This window comes from Ischnura elegans, chromosome 6, assembly GCF_921293095.1.
Source record: "Ischnura elegans chromosome 6, ioIscEleg1.1, whole genome shotgun sequence".
Lineage (NCBI taxonomy): Eukaryota > Metazoa > Arthropoda > Insecta > Odonata > Coenagrionidae > Ischnura > Ischnura elegans.
In genome coordinates this window covers 30,823,361-30,844,391 of record NC_060251.1, presented here as the reverse complement: position 1 = coordinate 30,844,391, position 21,031 = coordinate 30,823,361, and the positions used below count along the sequence as shown (strand labels likewise).

Sequence of the window (21,031 nt, the reverse complement as noted above, 5' to 3'; positions counted from 1 at the left end):
AGCAATAGGGTGGTTTCCTTCTATTTTTTTTTGCCTAAATCGAAAGATTATTACTCCTGGAGTACGCATTTCACGCTTTTAGATTTTTTAATGACGATATCTATTTTCCGCGATTAAATGAGAAGTGAAAATTTTCAGGCGCGCGAAAACGCGACGGCTAAGTATGAATGCTGGGAAAATCCCGTGTGACGTCATTCTGGTTCCCGCTGTCGCCGTATGAGGTGGCCTTGGAGCGAGAATATTGTGCGTCGCTGCGATGCTGGTTGCTAGCAGGTAGCAGAGTACCCTGCTAGCAGGTAGCGCTTGGCTTAAATAAGGATTAATAATACCTTATCAAACGAAGGAAACTTTCCGACTTTAGGCAGTTTTAATAGGTGATTATTAAGACATGTTTCCCTGAAGTATGTGCCTTATGCATGCATTGGTAATCCCAGACGATGTAAAACTTCTATCTATTCGTATAGAAACTAGGTCCCTGTGACGTCACGTGGAGTGGCATCGCATGGGCGGCAATCTGGCCTTTTTTCAAATGAGGATAAAATTGACTATTAACTTTCATCTAAACTGGGATTTCTAAAACCAAATAATTTGTACATTATGAATACACTAATGGTGGGTAAGGAATCGCAATCAATGCCTTTCGTTTTCTTTGATGAAGGAAACTACCCCGTTGAGATATACTTCCAGGACCGTCAGAAATGATGAATTAATAGAGATATTTTGCCGAAGTGATAGGTATGGAATATGTGTTTGGCTTGTAGATTATTATGTAGCTGTAGACTCTTACCTCCTGCACTCCATCGGTCGAAAATGAAGATACATTTGCGTCAGTCTCTTGTGTCTCCTCCAATTGGATGAAATTGTCTGAGACGATCTTTCCGCTTTCGTCCGAAACTGCACTAACTACCAACATAAAATAAAACTTACATAGAGGTCACTTCACTTTAACTCAAAGCAAATAAGTAGAATTTTTAGCCCCGCTTTCAATGAATCTTTTCCCAGTGCATTGGACATTGATATAGCTCATAAATCATCAATGGATATTGTGAATTTACTAATGAAAGTACTTCTTTACCCTTCTTATATTTTAGAGGATATAGCAATACACTAGGGCAGTAAATACATATATATTTTTTTTATTTCTGAGGACACATTTTGAAATATTTCTCTTACTTGATTTTTTTATTGTGTCGTAAAGCGTAATATGCTGAAGGTAAGTTTAAGTGGCAGAAGTACAGGCGCGATTTCGGGAAATCCGGGTTCGAATCCCGGTCAAGGTAAATGATCTTCATCCGTGGATTTTGCGTATTTAAGATGATAAATCAATACAATTATTTTCCGTGAATAACTCACCCCATGTTGACGAAAGCAGTAAGAAAATCCCGATGATGCAGAAACGTCGGACCTCAAGGTCCATACCTCGATTCCTGCAGTCTCCGCTGAAACTTTGAAAACGCAAGGAACAGTCTTCAAAGATTTAAGGTTTCTCTCACGCACGCCACCCAGCGAGTGTTGGGGCCAATTGGGTGATAGGGGCTGGTCTTCTGAACGAAGGGTCCCGGGTTCTGATGACGGGCGTAGCCTCTGAGCACGTTGAAACTAAAATCCGCGTGGTGACCCAGGGAAAGGTACTGTCCCAACCAGCTCCTCTAGCCGAGCCAAAATACTCACGCCTGAGGTTTAATCTTGGGTGAGCTCTACCCAAGGCAACCAGATGACCACTTCTCAAGTATAGAACGTGGACAGCTGAAATGTAGGACACTTTGTCGATCGGCAAATATCTACTGCTGTTATGTCCTATTAAGTATATCAGCTTCTGTTAAAAGGTACGAGCAAGCAACTGAAAGAATACTTAAAAAATGAATAGAGCCTCACAAAATAATCATTCTGTTTCTTATGAATCACATTGTTAGCTTTGGCTTATTTCCCAACGTATGGATATAGATTTTTGCAAGTCTTGTCTTGACCATAATTTATTTATAAAGCAAAGAAGACAAAATCACACGTATTCAATGTAAAAGGCGATTTAAATCGAAGTAGAGTTTTCCAGCTCTATATATGAGTTCGGCTTGGCACCCTTAGCAGGGTCGTCCGGGAGAAATATGTGCCCACGCGGAGTAAGCTTTCATGGTGATTTTTGTTAAAATGTAGGACATGCCCGGGAAAAGTAAGACGTCTGGCAGTCCTGTCTCTACCACCACACAAACTGATAGTCCTAACTCTAAGCAAACCAACCTTCGGATTCAATCACTGACTGTGATTGATAGTCACTATCCAAGCGGATGCTGTTAACACGACGTTCTTTATTCCGTTTGGCGTTGTTCCCTCGCAATATGACAAGGGTGGGAACCACCCTAACGGTTTAATGAGAATCGATTGTATATACTGGACTAACAACCTTGATCCGTTCCCTGAATACAACTGATTGTCTCGCCTCACTCTGCACATCTGTACTGTATCTTTATCCGAAAGTCTGACGGCAGCGACGATAATGATAGAAATAAAACTCACCGAGATAATAATTTTATCTGGAACGATAATATTTTGGAAAACCTTCGAAGAGTTGCCTCATAAAGATAGGATGACAAAAGTTCAGCCAACGTATTAGATGCATCATCCGGGCAATTAAACCTACGGCCAATGAGAAACAGATTAATGAGTTCCTTTGGTTGAGGCAGACAAGGGATGGGTACATCCAGATGGAGATTTCCCACTTTTAAAATAATCTATTGTTTTTTCACATTTTTCATGAAAACCTGTGTTCAACTGAAACAATGACACGTGAAAGTGATCTCACTGTCGGATGAGTAACCAAAGAAGAATTCCTTTCTGCATCATAATTACAGAAAATGACGCACGATATACAATTATGGACGAAGTTTTCATGGTCAACAGCAAGTAAATACAGCGAGAAAGTCGGCCGTATGATAATAGGGTAGTTTCCTTCATCAAAGAAAACGAAAGGCATTGATTGCGATTCGTTACCCACAATTACTGTATTCATAATATACAATTCATTTGGTTTTAGAAATACCGGTTTAGACGAATGGCAATAGTCCATTTTTATACTCATTTGAAAATGGCCAGATTGGCGCCCATGCGATGCCACTCCACGTGACGTCACAGGGACCTAATTTCTATACCAGTAGATAGGAGTTATGCATCGTCTGAGATTACCAATGCATGCATGAGGCGCAGGGCTCAGGGAAACATGTCTTAATAATCACTTATTAAAACTGGTTAAGGTCGGAAAGTTTTCTTCGTTTGATAAGGTATTAATAATCCTTATTTAAGCCAAGCGCTACCAGCCAGCAGGGTACTCAGCTACCCGCTAGCAGCCTGCGTCGTATCAGCGCTAAGCTCGCCTCAAGGTCACCTCACAGAGCGGCAGCGGGAACCAGAAATACGGCACACGGAGAGATTTCCCGGCATTCATACTTACGCGTCGCGTTTTCGCGCGCTTGAAAATTTTCACTTTTCATTTAATCGCGAAAAATTGATATCGTTTAAAAATCTAAAAGCGTGAAATACGTACTCCAGGAGTAATAATCTTTCGGTTTAGGCAGTAAAAAAATAATAGGAAACCACCCTATTAATGTGAATTATGCATTGCTAATAATATTCTCAGAGAAATATTGCACATCTGACGAGTTATTCCTCTAATTCATGTACAGTCACTGTCAAAAGTCGGTCCACATACCCAGCGCTGTCGCCTCCGTTATTCTCTGAAGTCGACCTTCGCGTATTGCTTAGGCGTTCCTAGTCCACTGGTGATCGATATGACTTGATCAGTTTGTGCTATTGGTACAACTGACTATTTCAACCCTCGCCAAGAGCTCCATTCACAATTTCAGAGGTAGGAAGGCCCCGTGAACCCTCCCCCCACAGCTAAACAATTCCACCGTCGAAGAAAGCGGAGAATAATTTAAAGATATTTCCGGCGAATAACCCATCGTGCGAGGAAGAGAGAGGATCATCTGAGACGTTTTGTAAACTTATATTGCACATACAGTACTAATAAAAATTTTGGATTATATCGAACATAATACTCTAAAGTTTTTTCTCCACGTCGTCTAGTGAAAAATTCGTAAATTTATACCTACGCCGATGTAAATATTGTTGTTTGCGTCTGCTCGGTTACCATTCATGCTCGCGTTCGCTCGTGTCGGCGGCGGAGGATTGTCAGTCATTTTTCAATGCTTAGCAGTGAAATAGCTAGTACCCGGCGTGTTTTAGTTTATTCGGAATACAAGCAGTGCCTTTGAATGCCGCAACTTATTCCCATCCTGTTAATAGAAAATTAGAAGTATTTTATTTTTTTACCTGGCTACCGCTAAGGAAATTCTTTTGTGAGAGAAAAGTGTATGAATGAGTGAGAAGTGCTGACGAAAATGTTTCCTGCACTAAAAGAAAAATGGAGACACAATTACTGAATACAAACTAAGTTTCATTGTTTAATTTAATTAGGTTAAGGAATTAAAACTGTGTGAAGTAAATATCGCATAACGGTACATTCCGTCGAATCAAAAGAACTAACGCCGAATGAAGCGACGGACTTGGGAGCTTCCATTGGCCCGAGGTGGGCACTTGGGGTGGCAAACGCTCATTCTTGTGGCCGTAACTCACGAACAACTCGTCACCATTGGATAATATTTTAGGTACAGCATTTCAAATTTCCAATGTGTCGTGGGTTACCAGAGAGAATCAGTTGAAAAATACCATCGCCTTCTTATCGCCATTCATGTCCGAAAAACAGCTAAAAATGCCAAAATTTCTCCACTTTGAGTGCGATGCGCCACGTCTTCCCGTTATCCAATAGGGTAGTTTCCTTCATCAAAGAAAAAGACAGTAATTGATTGCGATTCCTTACCCACCATTAGTGTATTCATAATATACAAATTATTTGGTTTTAGAAATCCCAGTTTAGATGAATGTTAATAGTCAATTTTATCCTCATTTGAAAAAGGCCAGATTGCCGCCCATGCGATGCCACTCCACGTGACGTCACAGGGGCCTAGTTTCTATGCGAGTAGATAGGAGTTTTACTTCGTCTGAGGTTACCAATGCATGCATGTGGCACAGACCTCAGGGAAACATGTCTTAATAATCACCTATTAAAACTGGCTAAGGTCGGAAAGTTTTCTTCGTTTGATAAGGTATTAATAATCCTTATTCAAGCCAATCGCTACCAGCTAGCAGGGTACTCTGCTACCTGCTAGCATCCTGCGTCGTATCAGCTCTCAGAGCCTCGCCCCAAGGTCACCTCAGTTGCGGCAGCGGGAACCAGAACGACGTCACACGGAGTTTTTCCCGGCATTCATACTTACCCATCGCGTTTTCACGCGTTTGAAAATTTTCACTTTTCATGTAATCGTGAAAAATAGATATCGTCATTTAAAAATCTAAAAGCGTGAAATACGTAATCCAGGAGTAATACTATTTCGAGCTAGGCAATAAAAAATAATAGGAAACCACCCTATTGCAATAATATTTATTAGGATGTGTTTTTACACTAGGTGGCATAAAATGAGGGGTTGTCCCGAAATAAATTCGAAAAATAAGGACCACCCTAATGTTATAGCCATGGATTTCTGTAAAATATTTAAAAATGAAAAGAAAGGAAGAGTTAACGCTTTGAGGTGCAGTATTTATATGCAGTTAAGCTAAGTGGCCACAATATAATATATAATATGTCGTGACGTGAAAAAATGAAGTACCGTCAATTAAAATCGCCGTAGAAAGCATATTTTTTCATTCCTTCGAAAATGATGGATAAATGCCTCCGTAGACTTTCTCCGGAATAGTACGAAGTCCTTCCTCTTCGATGGTAGATTACACTACAAACAAGTAATTTGAGGAAAGTTGGACCCAAATTTGTGTTTCATAAAATAATCATTTCCGACCTCTTGAAGCAACTCAAATTAAATTATAGATTAACACAGTTTAAGGTTAATATCATCACGAATAATTAATTTGATGACAAAGAAATAGTGGGTATAACATAATTTTACAATTGCTATTTAACTTTTCCGTTTGGTGAAACAGACTTTTTGCACTGATGCAGTTGCATAAGTAATCAAAAAAAGTTTTAACCTAATGTTTGAATTAACTTTGAAGCATTTCAAAAATAAGGAACAGATCTGTCGATATTATCCATAACAGCGACGTGTAAATTGACCGCGAACCTTAATCATCGAATTCATCGAAATGACGATCTGATCTGCGTCGTACAATACGAATTTCATTTTTGCATGATAACCTGCTGACGTAGTCATTCAAAAGTGTGTAAAGGATCGATTCGGAAGGATAATTTAATAAGATAGATAAGGTTTCATAAATAGATCATGGTTGTCGATTATCATTGATTTTCTCTGTATAGATAGCGATATTCAGTCTCTGAGATGGTGAATCAGATTGAACTCGCAATATCCTAAACCACGTGCTTCTGGTGGGCCGATTCCGACGATAGCATTTGTTTACGTGTTGCTTTGGGTGCGGTCCAATGAATGCTACTTTCGCTACCGACAGAAGTGCTCCGGAGCACCGGTCCATAGGCGCTACGGGCGCTACGAGAATTTCTTTTCGGACCGGTCAGGAGCGAAGTCAAAATGGCGGAAATGAACGAGGGCGGGCAAACTGGGATTATGGAATCGAATAGATGGTTTTAATTGCGAATTGAGGCGATTGTGGTCATTGAATATTAATAAATATGTTCGAATAGCATTTAAAAGAATTTTATTTATCGAGGTTCCTCAAATTAAAGCAAGAAACTTTTATAAACAGTATTTATCACACCTACCCCTTCTAAATGAAACTCATTACCCTAGTAAAGGAAAAATTAGGTACTCTCCTGTTTTCTCACTTGAAAAATATTAACTTATTATGGCTAACGGCTATTATAAAACATTAATCCATTCCATTTGCATCCTATTTTTCTTCAGATTTTAATTTATGGCATGAGTTGATGTGTCGATATATGTTCTTACAATATTTTCTTATAGTACATGCCCCTTTTAATAATTTTTTGTTGCCTTTTGAATGTAAAGGCTGCTTCCAGATACATTTGAGTTCATTTTGGGGGAGATACGAGAATGTCTACGGAGCGATAGTGCTTGCTATATATTTATTTAAATCACTATTAAATTTACATCTATTTAGTATGTGCCCCTACTCCGTTACTTCGTAGTCACTTTTAATGAAAAAAGTCGTCCAAATTCAGCGTCCAACAACTGCAACGTGAGTAAACTCTCCATTACCTCAAAGCATTCCCTTCGAATTTCCGCCAAAAATTGACTCGCTCCCCGGTGACCCAAGTTTTCAGGGGAGCGTCTGGAGCTGGTCGGGAGCGAGGCGGGAAACGGGTGTATGACGTTTGCCGTGACGTCACTGCCTAACCTGTAGCGCCCCGTAGCTAATTACGGACCGCTTGGTGGCGCTCCGAAGCATTGGTAGCGTTCAACGGACCGCACCCTTTATTGGGCCTCACTGAACCGCGGTTTTGAATACACCGAGGGTCTCACCATACCCCCACAGGCATAACATTAAGATTTTGCTTGCTGAATTCCATTCCACGCTATAGATATGAGTAAATTCCGTCCCATTAGACGCGGGTTGTAATCGAATTTTACTGTATTTCGATATAACGAAGTAACATTTGTTGAAATTGTGAGAATGCGAGATCGGAATAAGAGCCGGGGCAATTTTGTCATCTGGCATACATGTGTCTAGCATGGCAGTCTAGCATGTGTTCCAGCAATTCCTGCTCGTTACACGATTTTTGCAATTTTGATTGTGTCTTCATACATCCTTCAGAATGCGCAGTGACGTGCCCCGTGTTCATCCTCGTGACCGATGTGAGACCTGTTCGGCATATGACGTTACTGAAGTGCATCTCGTGCAAAAGGTAAACAAAAATGTAAGTAAACGAACAAAGATGTATGCGCTACTTGATAAGTAACTCTGAACTAAGATTTAGTTAATAACGAGTAGGTTAATGCTTGAATTCTTCAAGCGGGTTCGATTAGAGGTGAGAGAGGCTATTCTGCGTAAAATAGATCAAATACCAAAAAGCTATTGAATTGATTTGATCTCTTACACCTATCTTTCAATATATTACTAGTGGCATAACTACAGGGGATAGATCCCTCCTCAAAGCCTCAGAGAATAAAAAAATATTTAAAATTATTGTCTAGTTTTGAAGTACATATAATAACTGCATCTGCTTTAACTTCAATTTTTAGTGCCAAAATGATCTAATAGGTGTTTCCAGACATATTAATTTCAAGAATTTTATCAGATTTCGCCACCCCAGGACATCTTATCCCCCCCACACCCAAGACATATTCCAATTTACGCCACTAGATATCACCTAATGCTATATTTGTCCATAAGTTTCACGATTGCCTTCCATAAATCACAAGGAAATGATACATTAGTAACAAAAACAGAATCGCTACACATCGAAAATGAGCCCACCCACAGATGTGTTGTCTGCAATGTGGGATAGAAAGTCATAAGATGTAAGTCTCCAGCGTAATTCACTTGTCAATCAAAAATACATTGGGAAATACACCAATGAGATTTATTAGCTGTAAATGGAATCGCATCTAGAAAAATCCGATAAAATCATCTCTAAAAAAGTAAATAATAATCATCCTCGTAGTGAAAACGTTTTTCTTTCATTCAAAAGAGTAAGTACTGCCTTTTGAATGAGTTTTGTGTTTTTGATAGTTCTGGAAAAGATTTTACTCTGAATGAAACAATTTTTGACAGAATTTGTTTTGCTGTTTTTGTGCTGCCTGTGTTATGCTATGACTTCATCTTCCCTTGTCCTCTACGCACATCTTTGTATTTTTTCCATTTCGGAGTTGTATCCTATAATAACGATCTCACCTTCCTTGGATATTGATCTCCTGCCATCATCCTTGGTATCTTTTGAACAAGCCCCAAAATATTTTTGACCACCTGACTTCCAGCAATTAATCCAGTTATAATAATTAATCAATTTCCAGAAATCAAACGAATATCGTTTAATCTACATACTACCCTGAAAGCCACCTCAATAGGCATGTGGCAGAGGGTGTAAGGATGCCAGCCGTTGAAAATTAAATAGGAAATACTCCAACAAAATTAAGTATAGCATTTATTAAGGCCGTTTTACATGGGGCATGCCATTGTGCAGGTAATCACTGAAAACAGTTTTGAAATTGCAAGAATGCGAGCTTAGAATTAGAGTAGGGACTATTTTTTTGTATCGCATCCTTGCATTCCCGCATGCATTCTAGCAATTCCAGCTTGCTACACGACACAAATTTGCCTGCGCCTTTGTACAAAACGTCAGACTGCTCAATGATGTGCCCTGTGTAACACAGTCATTTATCGCACGGGGATAAAACGGGGAACCCATATCCAGTGGCACAGCGAGGGGGTTTTGGGGGATAAAACTTCCCCCCATAGCTCAGATAAATTTTAATTTTAATCCATTTTACTTACTTGGATTGATATTACTAATAGAATAGGGTAAGGATTAATAAAATATCCCTCATAAAGCCGTAAAACTAACCATTTATCATAAAATTCCACAATTTATCAATCTCGCACCTACCGCTAACCCTGGTGGGTATTCAATACCACAACACACCCCGGTATTAGTTGCATCTAAACGCCCCCCAGCCTTAATTCCAAGCTGCGCCCCTGCCCATATCTATTCGTTTGGAAAAATATCTATCACAATCTGTTGTTTCTGTTGGACCTAGAAATGCAGTGGGGTTCTCATTTGATTTTCTCTGTGTCACTTAAAAGATATCCATTCTCAATTGCTCAAGCAATCTAAGCCTAGCGTGTAGCCTCAAGAGTCTTCCCCCCATAATTACACCACTTGTTCCACTTATGTAACAGCTGAGGTGAAACCAAGAGTGCATGTTGTAAAAGTTACTTAGAATAGTGACCTGTAAGATCACATTATAGTAACAATCCAAGTAGTTGTTTCCTGAGCTTGTTCTAATTAATTTAGATCACAGCGAGATATACACACTAATATTCTTAAGCATTATTTCCGATTCAATCCAAAAATTGTATTTAACAGCACCTCTAAGCCAATAGAACACAATGGACAAAAGAGATATGCTGAGAATTTGATTTTGGAAAGATCTGAATGGCAATTTTTCGAAAGTATACACCCTCGCTTAAACAAATGCTAACCTGACAGCTGAACTTAAGTGATACCATTTTCCTGTGCCCTAAGATGATAATCTCTCCGGCCTTCATATATTGGGGCGGCCATTTTTTAGACGAGTGTATTGGATATATAACATTGAAACCCCAAATTGAAGAATTATTAAGGGAAAAGGAAAAAGTTAGTTATTAGTTAGGTATATTAAATACTAGCAAGTAAATTTTATTAAAATCCTGAGTCTTCATGAGTGTTCAATGTTTATGGAAATGACTTCTCAAACCAAAATGCACAGAATGAAATCAAAGGTTATCGACTTTGTCAGCCAATTCGGTCTGTCACATGTGTGCCATAATTGGGCACGTTCTCAATCCCTCTGGGTCTTAATCCCTCCAAGACTTAATCCCTCCGAGACTTAATCCCTCCAAGACTTCATCACGAGGAGACGATTCGCGAGCACATGAGTCCAAATCTCGCGAAGCCCTTGAGTCCGTTGCGCCAGCTTGATTCTTGCGCGCCGCTTGATTTTCGCAATTAGCGAAGTCCTCCGCAATTTATAGTGAATTTATCAACGGTGTCGGCCTCTTTATGCCATGTGTGAACTTCCATTACTCTCCGCCACCACCTCTCCAATTGTAAGGTGAAATGTCAGAGTGAAACCTGTTTCTCCTCTTCTGCCTTCACCTCCCCTCTCACACCTGCTTCGAGTGCAGTGGCTCTGCTGTAAGCGGGCCAGCTCGCTCTCTCTGCTCCAGACCTCGAACAAGGAAGGAACTCCTCGTGCCTGGCATTTTCCCAACTTCAAGACTACAATTAACCTCAGGCACATAGGCGGATCCAGGGGGGGGCACGGGGGCACGTGCCCCCCCCAGACCCTAAAAAATATGCAAGATTTTTAATACGGTCCCATTATCATTGCGTTCGTTTTGTATTAGGAGCTATCCTTGTGCCCCTCCCAGAACAAAATCCTGGATACGGCCTTGCTTGTGCCCCTCCCAGAAAAAAATCCTGGATCCGCCCCTGCTCAGGCAACTTAGTATTATATGTATTGTGTATCTATAGCTTACTTTGCATATTAAATGTATTTATACTGCTGGAAATCAACCCTATTGTTTCGTTCTTTTTCACTCCTAATCGCCTATTTCTCGTCAATTCATTTCTCGGGAAGTGTGTGCGTTGCACATGATCTCGATTTTGCCATTTCAATTTTGGTTAAACGCACAGCAACTAAAAATTTTAGCTCCCCTTGAGATGAAAAAGGAAAAACAGGACAGAAGAAGACGGAAATTCCTACTTGAGTTCAGAAAAATAATCTGTGATATTCTTTATGATTCGGTCAAAATTGAACTCAACCCTCAACTATAATTATAAATTTTTGTTTTATATATGATAAGGATGTAAACCTAAATATCATATTTATATTCTCTCTATTTCAATTATGTGAATTGATAACTTTGTCATAGCTGGAAAAAATCCCTGAAGCAATTTAATGATGACCAATGGGTACCATGGGCTAGCCATGATAAACACCCCAACATCGATAAACAAGCTGACTAAAGAAAAAAGGTATTTATTAAAATCAAAGAAACAAAACTTCCATTATTTACAGGGATTAAATAGAATTATTTTCAAGGTAAAATAAATAATATAGGAATAAAACTAACTGATTACCACCGTTGGATACGGAATATAAAAAGATATCATGATTGAAGCCTCGATGAAATTCATCCAATTAAAATGCAATAAAGAGCTGGGAACAGCCAAGGCCAACCAATACATTTTTCTATCAATTAAGAATTTCACATGCCCTGTATCCAAATAAACATATTTAATGGCTGAGGACATGATGTGTATTATAATTCCACAGGTACGATTTGTGCATTAATCTCTTCACTTCATCAACAACAGGTCATACCCAAAGCAATGGCATTGATATCTGTCAATCAAGGAATCCAATTCCTTACACACACATGAGTATATTTTTTTATTATTCCAAAATGCAACTGAATCAAGTAGCTTTCACAGGTCTTTTGAGGTGAGTCTACTGGATTAAAGTCCTTAGATCTGACCGATGTTCAACTGCCTTTCCTTTACTACATCCTGATGTCCTCTTCAATCTCATCGCCCCCAAGTGCGTCATTTCCTTTGCCACTCTCGGCTGGCATCACCTCCAGCTCTTCTTCACTCGGAATCACCATTGTTTCCTCGGCAAATGCTACAGATTTCTTCCTCTCTGCAGACGGTGCCTCTCCATCAGGGAATTCATCCTTATTCTGGCCAGGTTCACCCTTTTCAGTCACAGACTCGAAGACAATAGAACTGAAAAAGATGAAAAGTGCACAATAATTCCCAGAATACTTACTTTGGTACCTACACTTAAACACAAATAAAATTCACATTACAGTAAAACCTCTATGTAGTGAACCTCTTTACATCATAAACCTCCATACTTCATACCACCCCTACGGTCCCGTCAGATTTACATGTAAATTTATAGACAAACCTCTTTGCTGTGAACCTCTTTATCTCGTAAAACCTCCACTTGCCATACCAAGGATATACCCCCAAGACAGCCCAAATACCTCCGCAAATCGTACCGAGACAACTAGAGACCATTAATGCACCTGCGATTACGTACATGGAATGACATTTTCAGTGATAAATGTTTCACCCTTATTTTTGTTTTCTTATACACCTTTTAGATGCAGTAATTTTCACGTTAACCATTAGTTGTGGCCATTTTGTTCCATATGAGAGCATACCTAACAGTAAATAAGAAAAAAGGTATCCAACTATCCTAATCATTTAAAGTGAGTATTGAATTAAGAGAGACATTGTTTTCTCTCGAATCATGTGACAGCATTTGCTTTCTGTTATTATTAAATAATAAATATATGTTCACTAATACATGCATGTTTGTTTAAACACATATATGTAATGGTATAAAATACAGTAGTACCTTTCATTTCCAAAGTATATGGAAAAATGGTGCATATCACTAAAACCTCTCTATAGTGGACCTCCATGCATCAAATTGCCCAAATTTTGGTCCCCTCCATTACGATGTAAAGAGGTTTTACTGTAATTGCTTCAGCTGGGGAAGCTAGATTGCAAGTCTTCCTTTCTATGAGGAAAAATTTGCCAATGCAGCAAGAGACTTAATTTTGCTGGGAGAGGAAGAGCAGGTAAAAGACCCAAGGTAAGTAATCCCCATGAATTTTGAGCCAAACGAGTTAAGTGTGTCTTTGTTATTTTTGAGTACAAGTGAGATTATTTAGGATGTATAAAAGTGTGTAAGAGATGCACCCCTATTTTGAGCATCAGAGCTAAAGAAAAAATATTTTGCAGCTTTTTTTTAATCCTATCGCACGGCGTTGCAGACGTATGCCTGGACCTCTGACCATTATCAAAATTTCCACTTCCAATGCTAAAAATTTACGAGGCATATTTCAGCTAAATATACACAATATGTATGGCACTCTGAGATAAGTTGGTGTTCACTAGTAGTCTTAACCTTATGATGCTTACTAGGGATGGTCGGATCAGATATCTCGGATCCAAATATTCAGGGATAATGCCATTCACCTTACGCTTTGGATCCAAATTCGTCGAAGAAATTGAATCTGAATCCAAAATTTTATTTCATTGCTTTCATGAATGCAACGCTCCATAAGAGGGAGTAGAAAGAGTTCCGATCCTCTCCTCACACATGCCGTTGCACTACGACGCTTGTTCTACTCACAAACAATTTTGTTCAAAAGCTATCTTCGGAGTATTGCAATATAATTTCAGCTGTGGAAAATTTCAAGGCAAAACATGACAGGCACATAGCCTGAATCTTCCAAAGAGATTGAAAAACAATCAGGGGATAATAACTACAGCATAGATTTCACAAAACCACCCTCGGCCCTCCATGGCCAATGCCTTTAAAGTTTTTTTTTCTTTTCCGAGACCACCCAAACCATAAATACCATAAACCATAAACCTTCGAACGAAAATATCAAGTTACATGGGAGCAATGGAAACGTGTTTCATCCCTACCCCGTCTCACCGACTGACCTTCAATCTACCAATTTCAATTAACCAAGTTTCTGGAGGCCAAATGCTAGGTGAGTCACCTATTGAGCCTGACGATATCTCAACAGCTTTCAGCAATTGTATGACGCGCACGAGGTTCAAAAAAGAATGAGACCAAACGTGATGCATATCTGACACTATTTAAGTTTTTTAAGCTCTAATTGATTGACACAAAGTATTATAGTTACAACAAGGCTACTCATATTCAACATAGTCCAAACAGCACAATTTCGATGGAATCAAGCGTAGAATGAGCACATTCAAACAAGACAAGATGGAAATTTCAGGCAATGCCAACTGCATACATCACATTACAGCGCCTTCAACCCTTCGCTTTGAAGGCAACGATGTCACTTGCAAGATCGAACGTGCTTGTCCCTGGCTCCCTTGATCATAACCTTATTGCTTGAAAGACAGAGGGAGCCCAGTCCTCCGCCTCTACCTCTCCTTTTGCGCTCTTCACTGATAAGCATTTCTGATTTCTTCTATCCACCATTTAGCCCAACAATGTACACACTCGAATGTACTCAATGTTTGAATTTTTTAAACTGCAGGTTTTAACACCAATATATATAATTTTCAATTATGGTGATTTTTGAAAAATCAGGCCCATGGCATTATGGAAATTACTCAGCAAGGTAGATGTTGACTATTAACAAGGTATTGTCCATCAAAAATATGCGTTTCTCTAAGTTTGATATCCGATTACTACTTGCAGCATAAATGCTGTGGGATAACCCCTCATACCAGAAAATTTAGCACGCCCTCCGGAGCGAAAAACCCCACACGTTCTTTTCCAAGCTCACCTTCTTTATTAAGTTTCCCGAGGCATTAGTACCAAGCAGCAATTAAACACTCTTCAAATGCCTTAAAACCTGACACACCTTGAAACCTGAGGCATGGGTGTATTAATATTTCATTTTCTATTTAACGTTACTGGCTTAAATTTGTGGAATCAAGACATAGGGAGACAAAATGAACTTGGCAAAGTCCATAGTGAATATTTATTGCATTCATTTTGCTCAATGGACTAAGACACTATTCCAGCTCTTAAAAAATAGAAAATAGTTAATAAAAAGAGCATTTTTGTAAGAATAAATAATATGAAAAGTGAGAATTTCAGTGTTTATAAAATTTAACAATGTATTATGGTTCTATTATGTATTCTTTAGTGAATTTGTTCCTTGAAACAGCACTGATATCTAAAAAAAAACTCTAAAAAACCATTCCGAATAACACTTTTTAAAAGGCTTCAGGTTCTCTTATCTTCTGACACCTTCATTTTATTTCTTTTTTAAATGAACCTTTTACTTTATGTTGTACATAAAGCAACTAATGAATACTTAGAATTTATACTTGCAAAAAACTAAGTATTCCGAGTCCTTTTTTTTGCACCTTTCTTAAATGCTTCAGGATAGATGCAAGCATTGTGGGTTTCCCCAAATAGGGTAGTTTCCTTCATCAAAGAAAACAAAAGGCATTGATTGCGATTCGTTACCCACCATTAGTGTACATATCCTTAATATACAAATTATTTGGTTTTAGAAATCCCAGTTTAGACGAATGGCAATGGTAAATTATAACCGCATTTGAAAACGGCTAGATTGGCACCCATAAGATGCCACTCCACGTGACATCACAGGGACCTAGTTTCTACTTGAGTAGATAGGAGTTTTACATCGTTTGAGATTACCATTGCATGCATGAGGGACAGAGCTCAGGGAAACATCTCTTAACAATCACCTATTAAAACTGCCTATGGTGGGAAAGTTTCCTTCGTTTGGTTAGGTATTAATAATCCCTATTTAAGCCAAGCGCTACCTACTAGCAGGGTACTCAGCCACCTGCTAGCAGCCTGCATCACAGCGCCGCACATACCCTCGCCCCAAGGTCACCTCACAAGGCAGTATTGGGAACCAGAATGACGTCACACTGGCTTTTCCCAGCATACATATGTAGCCGTCATGTTTTCGTGCGCTTGAAAATTTTCACTTTTCATTTAATCACGAAAAATAGATATCGTCATTTAAAAATCTAAAAGCGTGAAATGTGTAATCCAGGAGTAATAATGTTTTGATTTAGGCAATAAAAAATAATAGGAAACCATCCTATAAGGGGGCTTCAGTTCAGGGCCCTTGGCGGTGGCCAACCAGCCAACCGGGCAGGACCACCTTTCACCACACTCACTGTGCTTACCTGTTATCCCTGCCTCCCTCCATACTGCTGTTCTCTGACCCACTGTTTCCAGATACCAAGCCCTTTTCAAGACTGCCGCCTCCTCTTCCTCTCATTTGTAATCTCCTCCTGCAATAAAATAGAATCATGCATAAAACTTATAATGAAGAAAAGGGCAACTTGAATGGCCAAATGCCACAAAAGTTGAAGTATTTGAAATAATAAGACATGGATGGAACCGGGATTTCTTTCGGTTGCAGATAAAGACGAGATCCTTCATTTCAGCCATCAGATCAGTGGCATAATAGGGGGGGGGCAGACTCCTCACACCCCTGATAAATGTAAAATCACAATTACAGCAGACTCCTGATTGTCCAGGCTAATGATGGGGAGAGGAGGCACGAATAATCAGAAAACACAAACATTCCAAACCTTCACTTCAATTTCTTGAAATTTTAATCATTTACATGAATCAATCAATCTAATATTAGTTCCACAGATTCAGGCTTTAATTGGTGGAAGTTCGACATATTTAAATTAATAAAATATTGTAGCACTTTTCCACAAAAACAACACAACAAAACAAAATTTTGTGGAAAAGTACTACAATCTTTTATTTATTGATCTATTATTATCTACGCACATTTTACGTTATTTTACATAGCTTTCCAGAATCATTTCGTAAATTTATAAAGTCAAAAAATTCTCATGCACTAAAGTCAGTAGAACGCCCAGCAAATATGTACAGTGAGTCCTTGTTGAACGTTGTTGATTCGTTCCTGAAAAACTCGACATTAAGCGAAACAACGTTAAACAATGCAGTGTTTCCCATAAGAAACAATGTAAAAAATTTAAATTGGTTCCTAACAATCCATTTCTTTGTAAAGAATCCAGAATTTCCCGGGTGAGAATCCAAGGAGGCCAATTATCGGAGCCGTAACTTTAAGCAGACTTCGTGACCAATCGGGAGACACCTGAATCAGGCCAAAATGAAAAAAAAATCCCAATCTGACACTCGGAAGCACGAGGATGAAGGGCGTGTCAATTTTCGTGATGATATGAATTCTTTAACCCGGCGGAAATCGTGAGAAACATTCATTACCGATTATTCACTTCAGCATGATAACGATTCATTCGAAACGAAACAAATTTTCATAACGAAAAGGTTGGGAAGAAGGCATTATTAAATGAAATATAAAAACTAAAAAGGAAGTATTTTAATGGCGAAACATCGATATTTTCAGTAACAGAAGAAATTTAAATTGTAAAAACTCAACCTGCAAACCTAAAGCTCAACCGATCTCTCCAGCAGTTGCACCTTCTTCAATTCTTTTAATGATACCAAGTTTTTGTTCTAATATCGCAGTTTTTTTTTCACGTCTGAAGAACTACCAGGATAGCCACTCTTCTTCGTGGACATTTTTTTCGGTTGGCATCAGAAAAATATACGGATAATGGGTAAATGAGGCGATAATTATTCGCTCAGATGCATATTTAACATACGCTACCTACGCCAACCTTTTCTGTCGAACGAAAATTATCAATCGCATTAATATAGTAATATTTACTATACATCAGATGCGCTTGCGTCCTATTCGCCATTCATTTTTTTCGTCGCGCATAATTTGAACAACGTTATCGCGAAGCAATAATGACGTTAAATGATCAAGGGTTTCAATTATTGGACAACGTTATCGTGAAACAACGTTAAACGGGACGACGTTAAAGGAGGACACACTGTACTTATTATTGCTCACATGCTGGAGAGGGAGGATCAAAATGCTCTGATGCAAAACTTGAGTTTTTATCATTAATTATAAAGGTAACAGCGCATGAACAAAATCAAGCCTTTGCTCACAAGCCTTTCCTGTATTTGATATCCAATAATACCAGAAGTGTGGCTCAGTAGCCAAATCATGGGCAGCAAAATAGGTGTGGCTACGTACGAAAGCAAGCCCCAAAGGCCATGCTGTACCTCCACTCCTCTATGTAACTACTAGGACTAATTTGAACTTTTTTGCCTCATCGAAAAGTACTTTAAGGAATTGCATAGAGACAAAACACCTGCTAATGGTGCCTCAATATCTTGAAGTCAATTATTTAACATTAACGCGTTCTCTGCCGTGGATTTTTAGACAAATTCACCCATTGTGCCGATGTGTTTTTCTTTTTTCTTTTGTTTTAATACTTGAATACTTTGCATTTGAGTTTTCGTGTGTATTCGGCTACTTGCGCCGCGTTGGTCACATCATATACGTGGCACTGAAGCAGCTATCACCAACAGTGCTCCGGGAAAGGCCAAAAAAAAAAACTCATTCTTTGGTCAGTATGACCGAAAAAGCATTGAACGTGTTAATGTATTGGCTTATTTTCTTGCTGTGTAATCCTCAAGTGGGCTATTCTGTCAGTTACTAAGCATTATTGTTATTATTACTGTGCTTGATTGCTCCCTTATCAAAGATCTAAAACAACACAACAATATAAATGAAAAATTAAAACTAATTTACAAATTGACTGCTGGCCATAGGCCTAAATAATATTAAGTTCACCTGTAAACAAAGACAGCTACTATCCCAAGGATCACTAGCACAAGTATAGTGCTTAGAGCAATCACGCCAGCCAAGAGACCTTCAGATCCCGAGTCAGATGCTGCAGCAGTTCTTTGCATTCCATGGTAGTCCTGCACTTTCCACTTGGATTCTGATGCTATCTCATTGACAGAGCTAAAGGAAAGAAATGAATGACAACATTGGACCATTAGAGATTAATTTGTAACATGGCAATAAGGCCCATAATTAACTATCTCCCCATCAATAACCTTACACATTCAGTGATATAATACACAGTTTAGTTCATAATGATAATATTTTGTTGCTCATAATTGCTTTTATTATAATACACAAATATAGAACTCATCAATTACATGCATAAACTGTTAGCATGCAATAAAGTAGCTTTCAATAAAAGGTGTGCCAGTTTGATATTTTATTTAGAAGAAACTCTTCAACAGAATAAAAACCACGTTTTAGTAAAAAATCTTAAATGCCCCTCTTAAGTCATTAATGTTTGTAATTACTGGAGGAAGATCATTATATATTTTACAAGAGAATAAATCAGGCCTCTCCAATAGAATTGTAACTTGTGGGAACTGAAATGAACGTCATCCATCCCTCTAGTGACATGTTGATAAATGGAATTGTCTAGGTTGTACAATTGAATATTTAGTTTTACAAATATTTCAGCCATAAAGATAAGGGTGCGTGGAAATTTCAGTATATTATGCTGTCAAAAATGAGGTCCACATAAGTACACTTTCTTAGGCTAAAAATAATTTGTAGTATGTGCGTTTGAGAAATGAATAGATATCTGTGGTAGCTGGGGAGATGAACCCCAAAATAATATATCGTTTTTGACGGCATATAAGACATTTTTCCCAAAATAACTTCTTTAAAAAAAATCACCTACATCTCATATGTGAAGTTCTGACCTCCATTGGTAAATTTTCAATACTGACTCCATTATATTTACTAATATACATACGTAACGTATATTCATTATGTAAGCGAAGACAGCTGTAGTTGTTATAGTTATTATTCAGCCAATTCATATCATGTGACATTATTTTGTGACATATATTACAATAGATTTGCTCACTTCTGCAAAATCGAAAGACCTGAGAGTAAAATATTGAACGAGCTTGATTGTATTTACATTAGTGATGGGTCGATTCCTTGATTCTATGCCAAGAATCGCAATCAAAAATGAGTATTTACCAAGGTGAAAAATTGATTCAGATTCCAGTAATACTTCAAACCACAAATTAATTTACAAATGTGCTTCTAACAGCCATTTCAAATTTTGCATAAAAAATCATAAAAACAAAACACATTCGAATCAGCATAATGATCGTCTCTCCCATGCCATAGTCTTATGGTTACGTAACAGATACTTCAGTTCAGGACTTTTTTTCATGTGAATGCCATCCTGATATAAGGGTGCATCTTATATACTGTCAAATATGGTACATACCACACTTAACCCTTTCGTGCTGGACGTCGAGTGGAACGGACAGGCATTTTCATGTGCAGAAGACCTAACGTCGACTATAACTGTTGTGGATTTTTCAATGCAAATGACCAGACGTTGGCTCTGGCCTATGCGAGGGATGGGAAGTGACCAATGAGGTAGCAATATTCAGATGCATTCAGGCCTGGCCTGAGACCCAGCTCAGCAAGACCTTAGGGCCACTCCTCAACAATTAAGCTTGACCCCCGTCTCATTTATGATCATCCTCACCCCAGCGATCCGTTCTGCAGTGGTTATATTTTCAATTGTTTTTCAATTATATAGCTCGTTGCAAACTACAGTTTTTTATACTTTGAAATGAATTATTTATTTTGCTATGTGCATAAAAAATTTTTAAACGAAATTTTAGCATTAATAATAATGTACTTCTGGACATATAGATTTTGTACCATGTGTTCACTAACTTTGCTTTTATTAATGCAATAAATCCATTTAAAATTCCACAATACTTAAAAAATGTTAGTACCGTACATGCCTGAATATAGTCCCCCCTTTTTTTCCAAAACTGCTGATGGGAAAAGT

General features: G+C 38.5%; 2 protein-coding genes across 14 annotated transcripts in view; both read right to left on the bottom strand.

Moving 5' to 3' along the window:
- LOC124160772 overlaps positions 1–2,459 on the bottom strand; it is a 44,347-nt gene extending 41,888 nt beyond the window's left edge. The window contains exons 1-4 of one of the 6 annotated variants that reach the window (XM_046536807.1): positions 2,236–2,459; positions 1,672–1,746; positions 1,354–1,599; positions 788–903 (exon numbers count right to left, since the gene is read on the bottom strand). In XM_046536807.1, coding sequence (XP_046392763.1) covers positions 788–903; positions 1,354–1,417 — 180 coding nt within the window. In that variant the 5' untranslated portion in view covers positions 1,418–1,599; positions 1,672–1,746; positions 2,236–2,459. Of the gene's footprint in view, positions 1–787; positions 904–1,353 lie in introns of all 6 variants that reach the window. The other 5 variants (XM_046536806.1, XM_046536804.1, XM_046536805.1 and 2 more) reach the window with 5 other exon arrangements.
- A 9,266-nt stretch (positions 2,460–11,725) lies between these two features.
- The window catches only part of LOC124160269 (mucin-2-like), a 194,001-nt gene continuing 184,695 nt past the window's right edge, over positions 11,726–21,031 (bottom strand). For all 8 annotated transcript variants that reach the window (XM_046536092.1, XM_046536085.1, XM_046536089.1 and 5 more), the window contains 3 exons: positions 18,973–19,146; positions 16,445–16,552; positions 11,726–12,490 (listed from right to left, as the gene is read on the bottom strand). In XM_046536092.1, the coding sequence (XP_046392048.1) occupies positions 12,265–12,490; positions 16,445–16,552; positions 18,973–19,146 (508 nt within the window). In that variant the 3' untranslated portion in view covers positions 11,726–12,264. The remainder of the gene's footprint in view (positions 12,491–16,444; positions 16,553–18,972; positions 19,147–21,031) is intronic.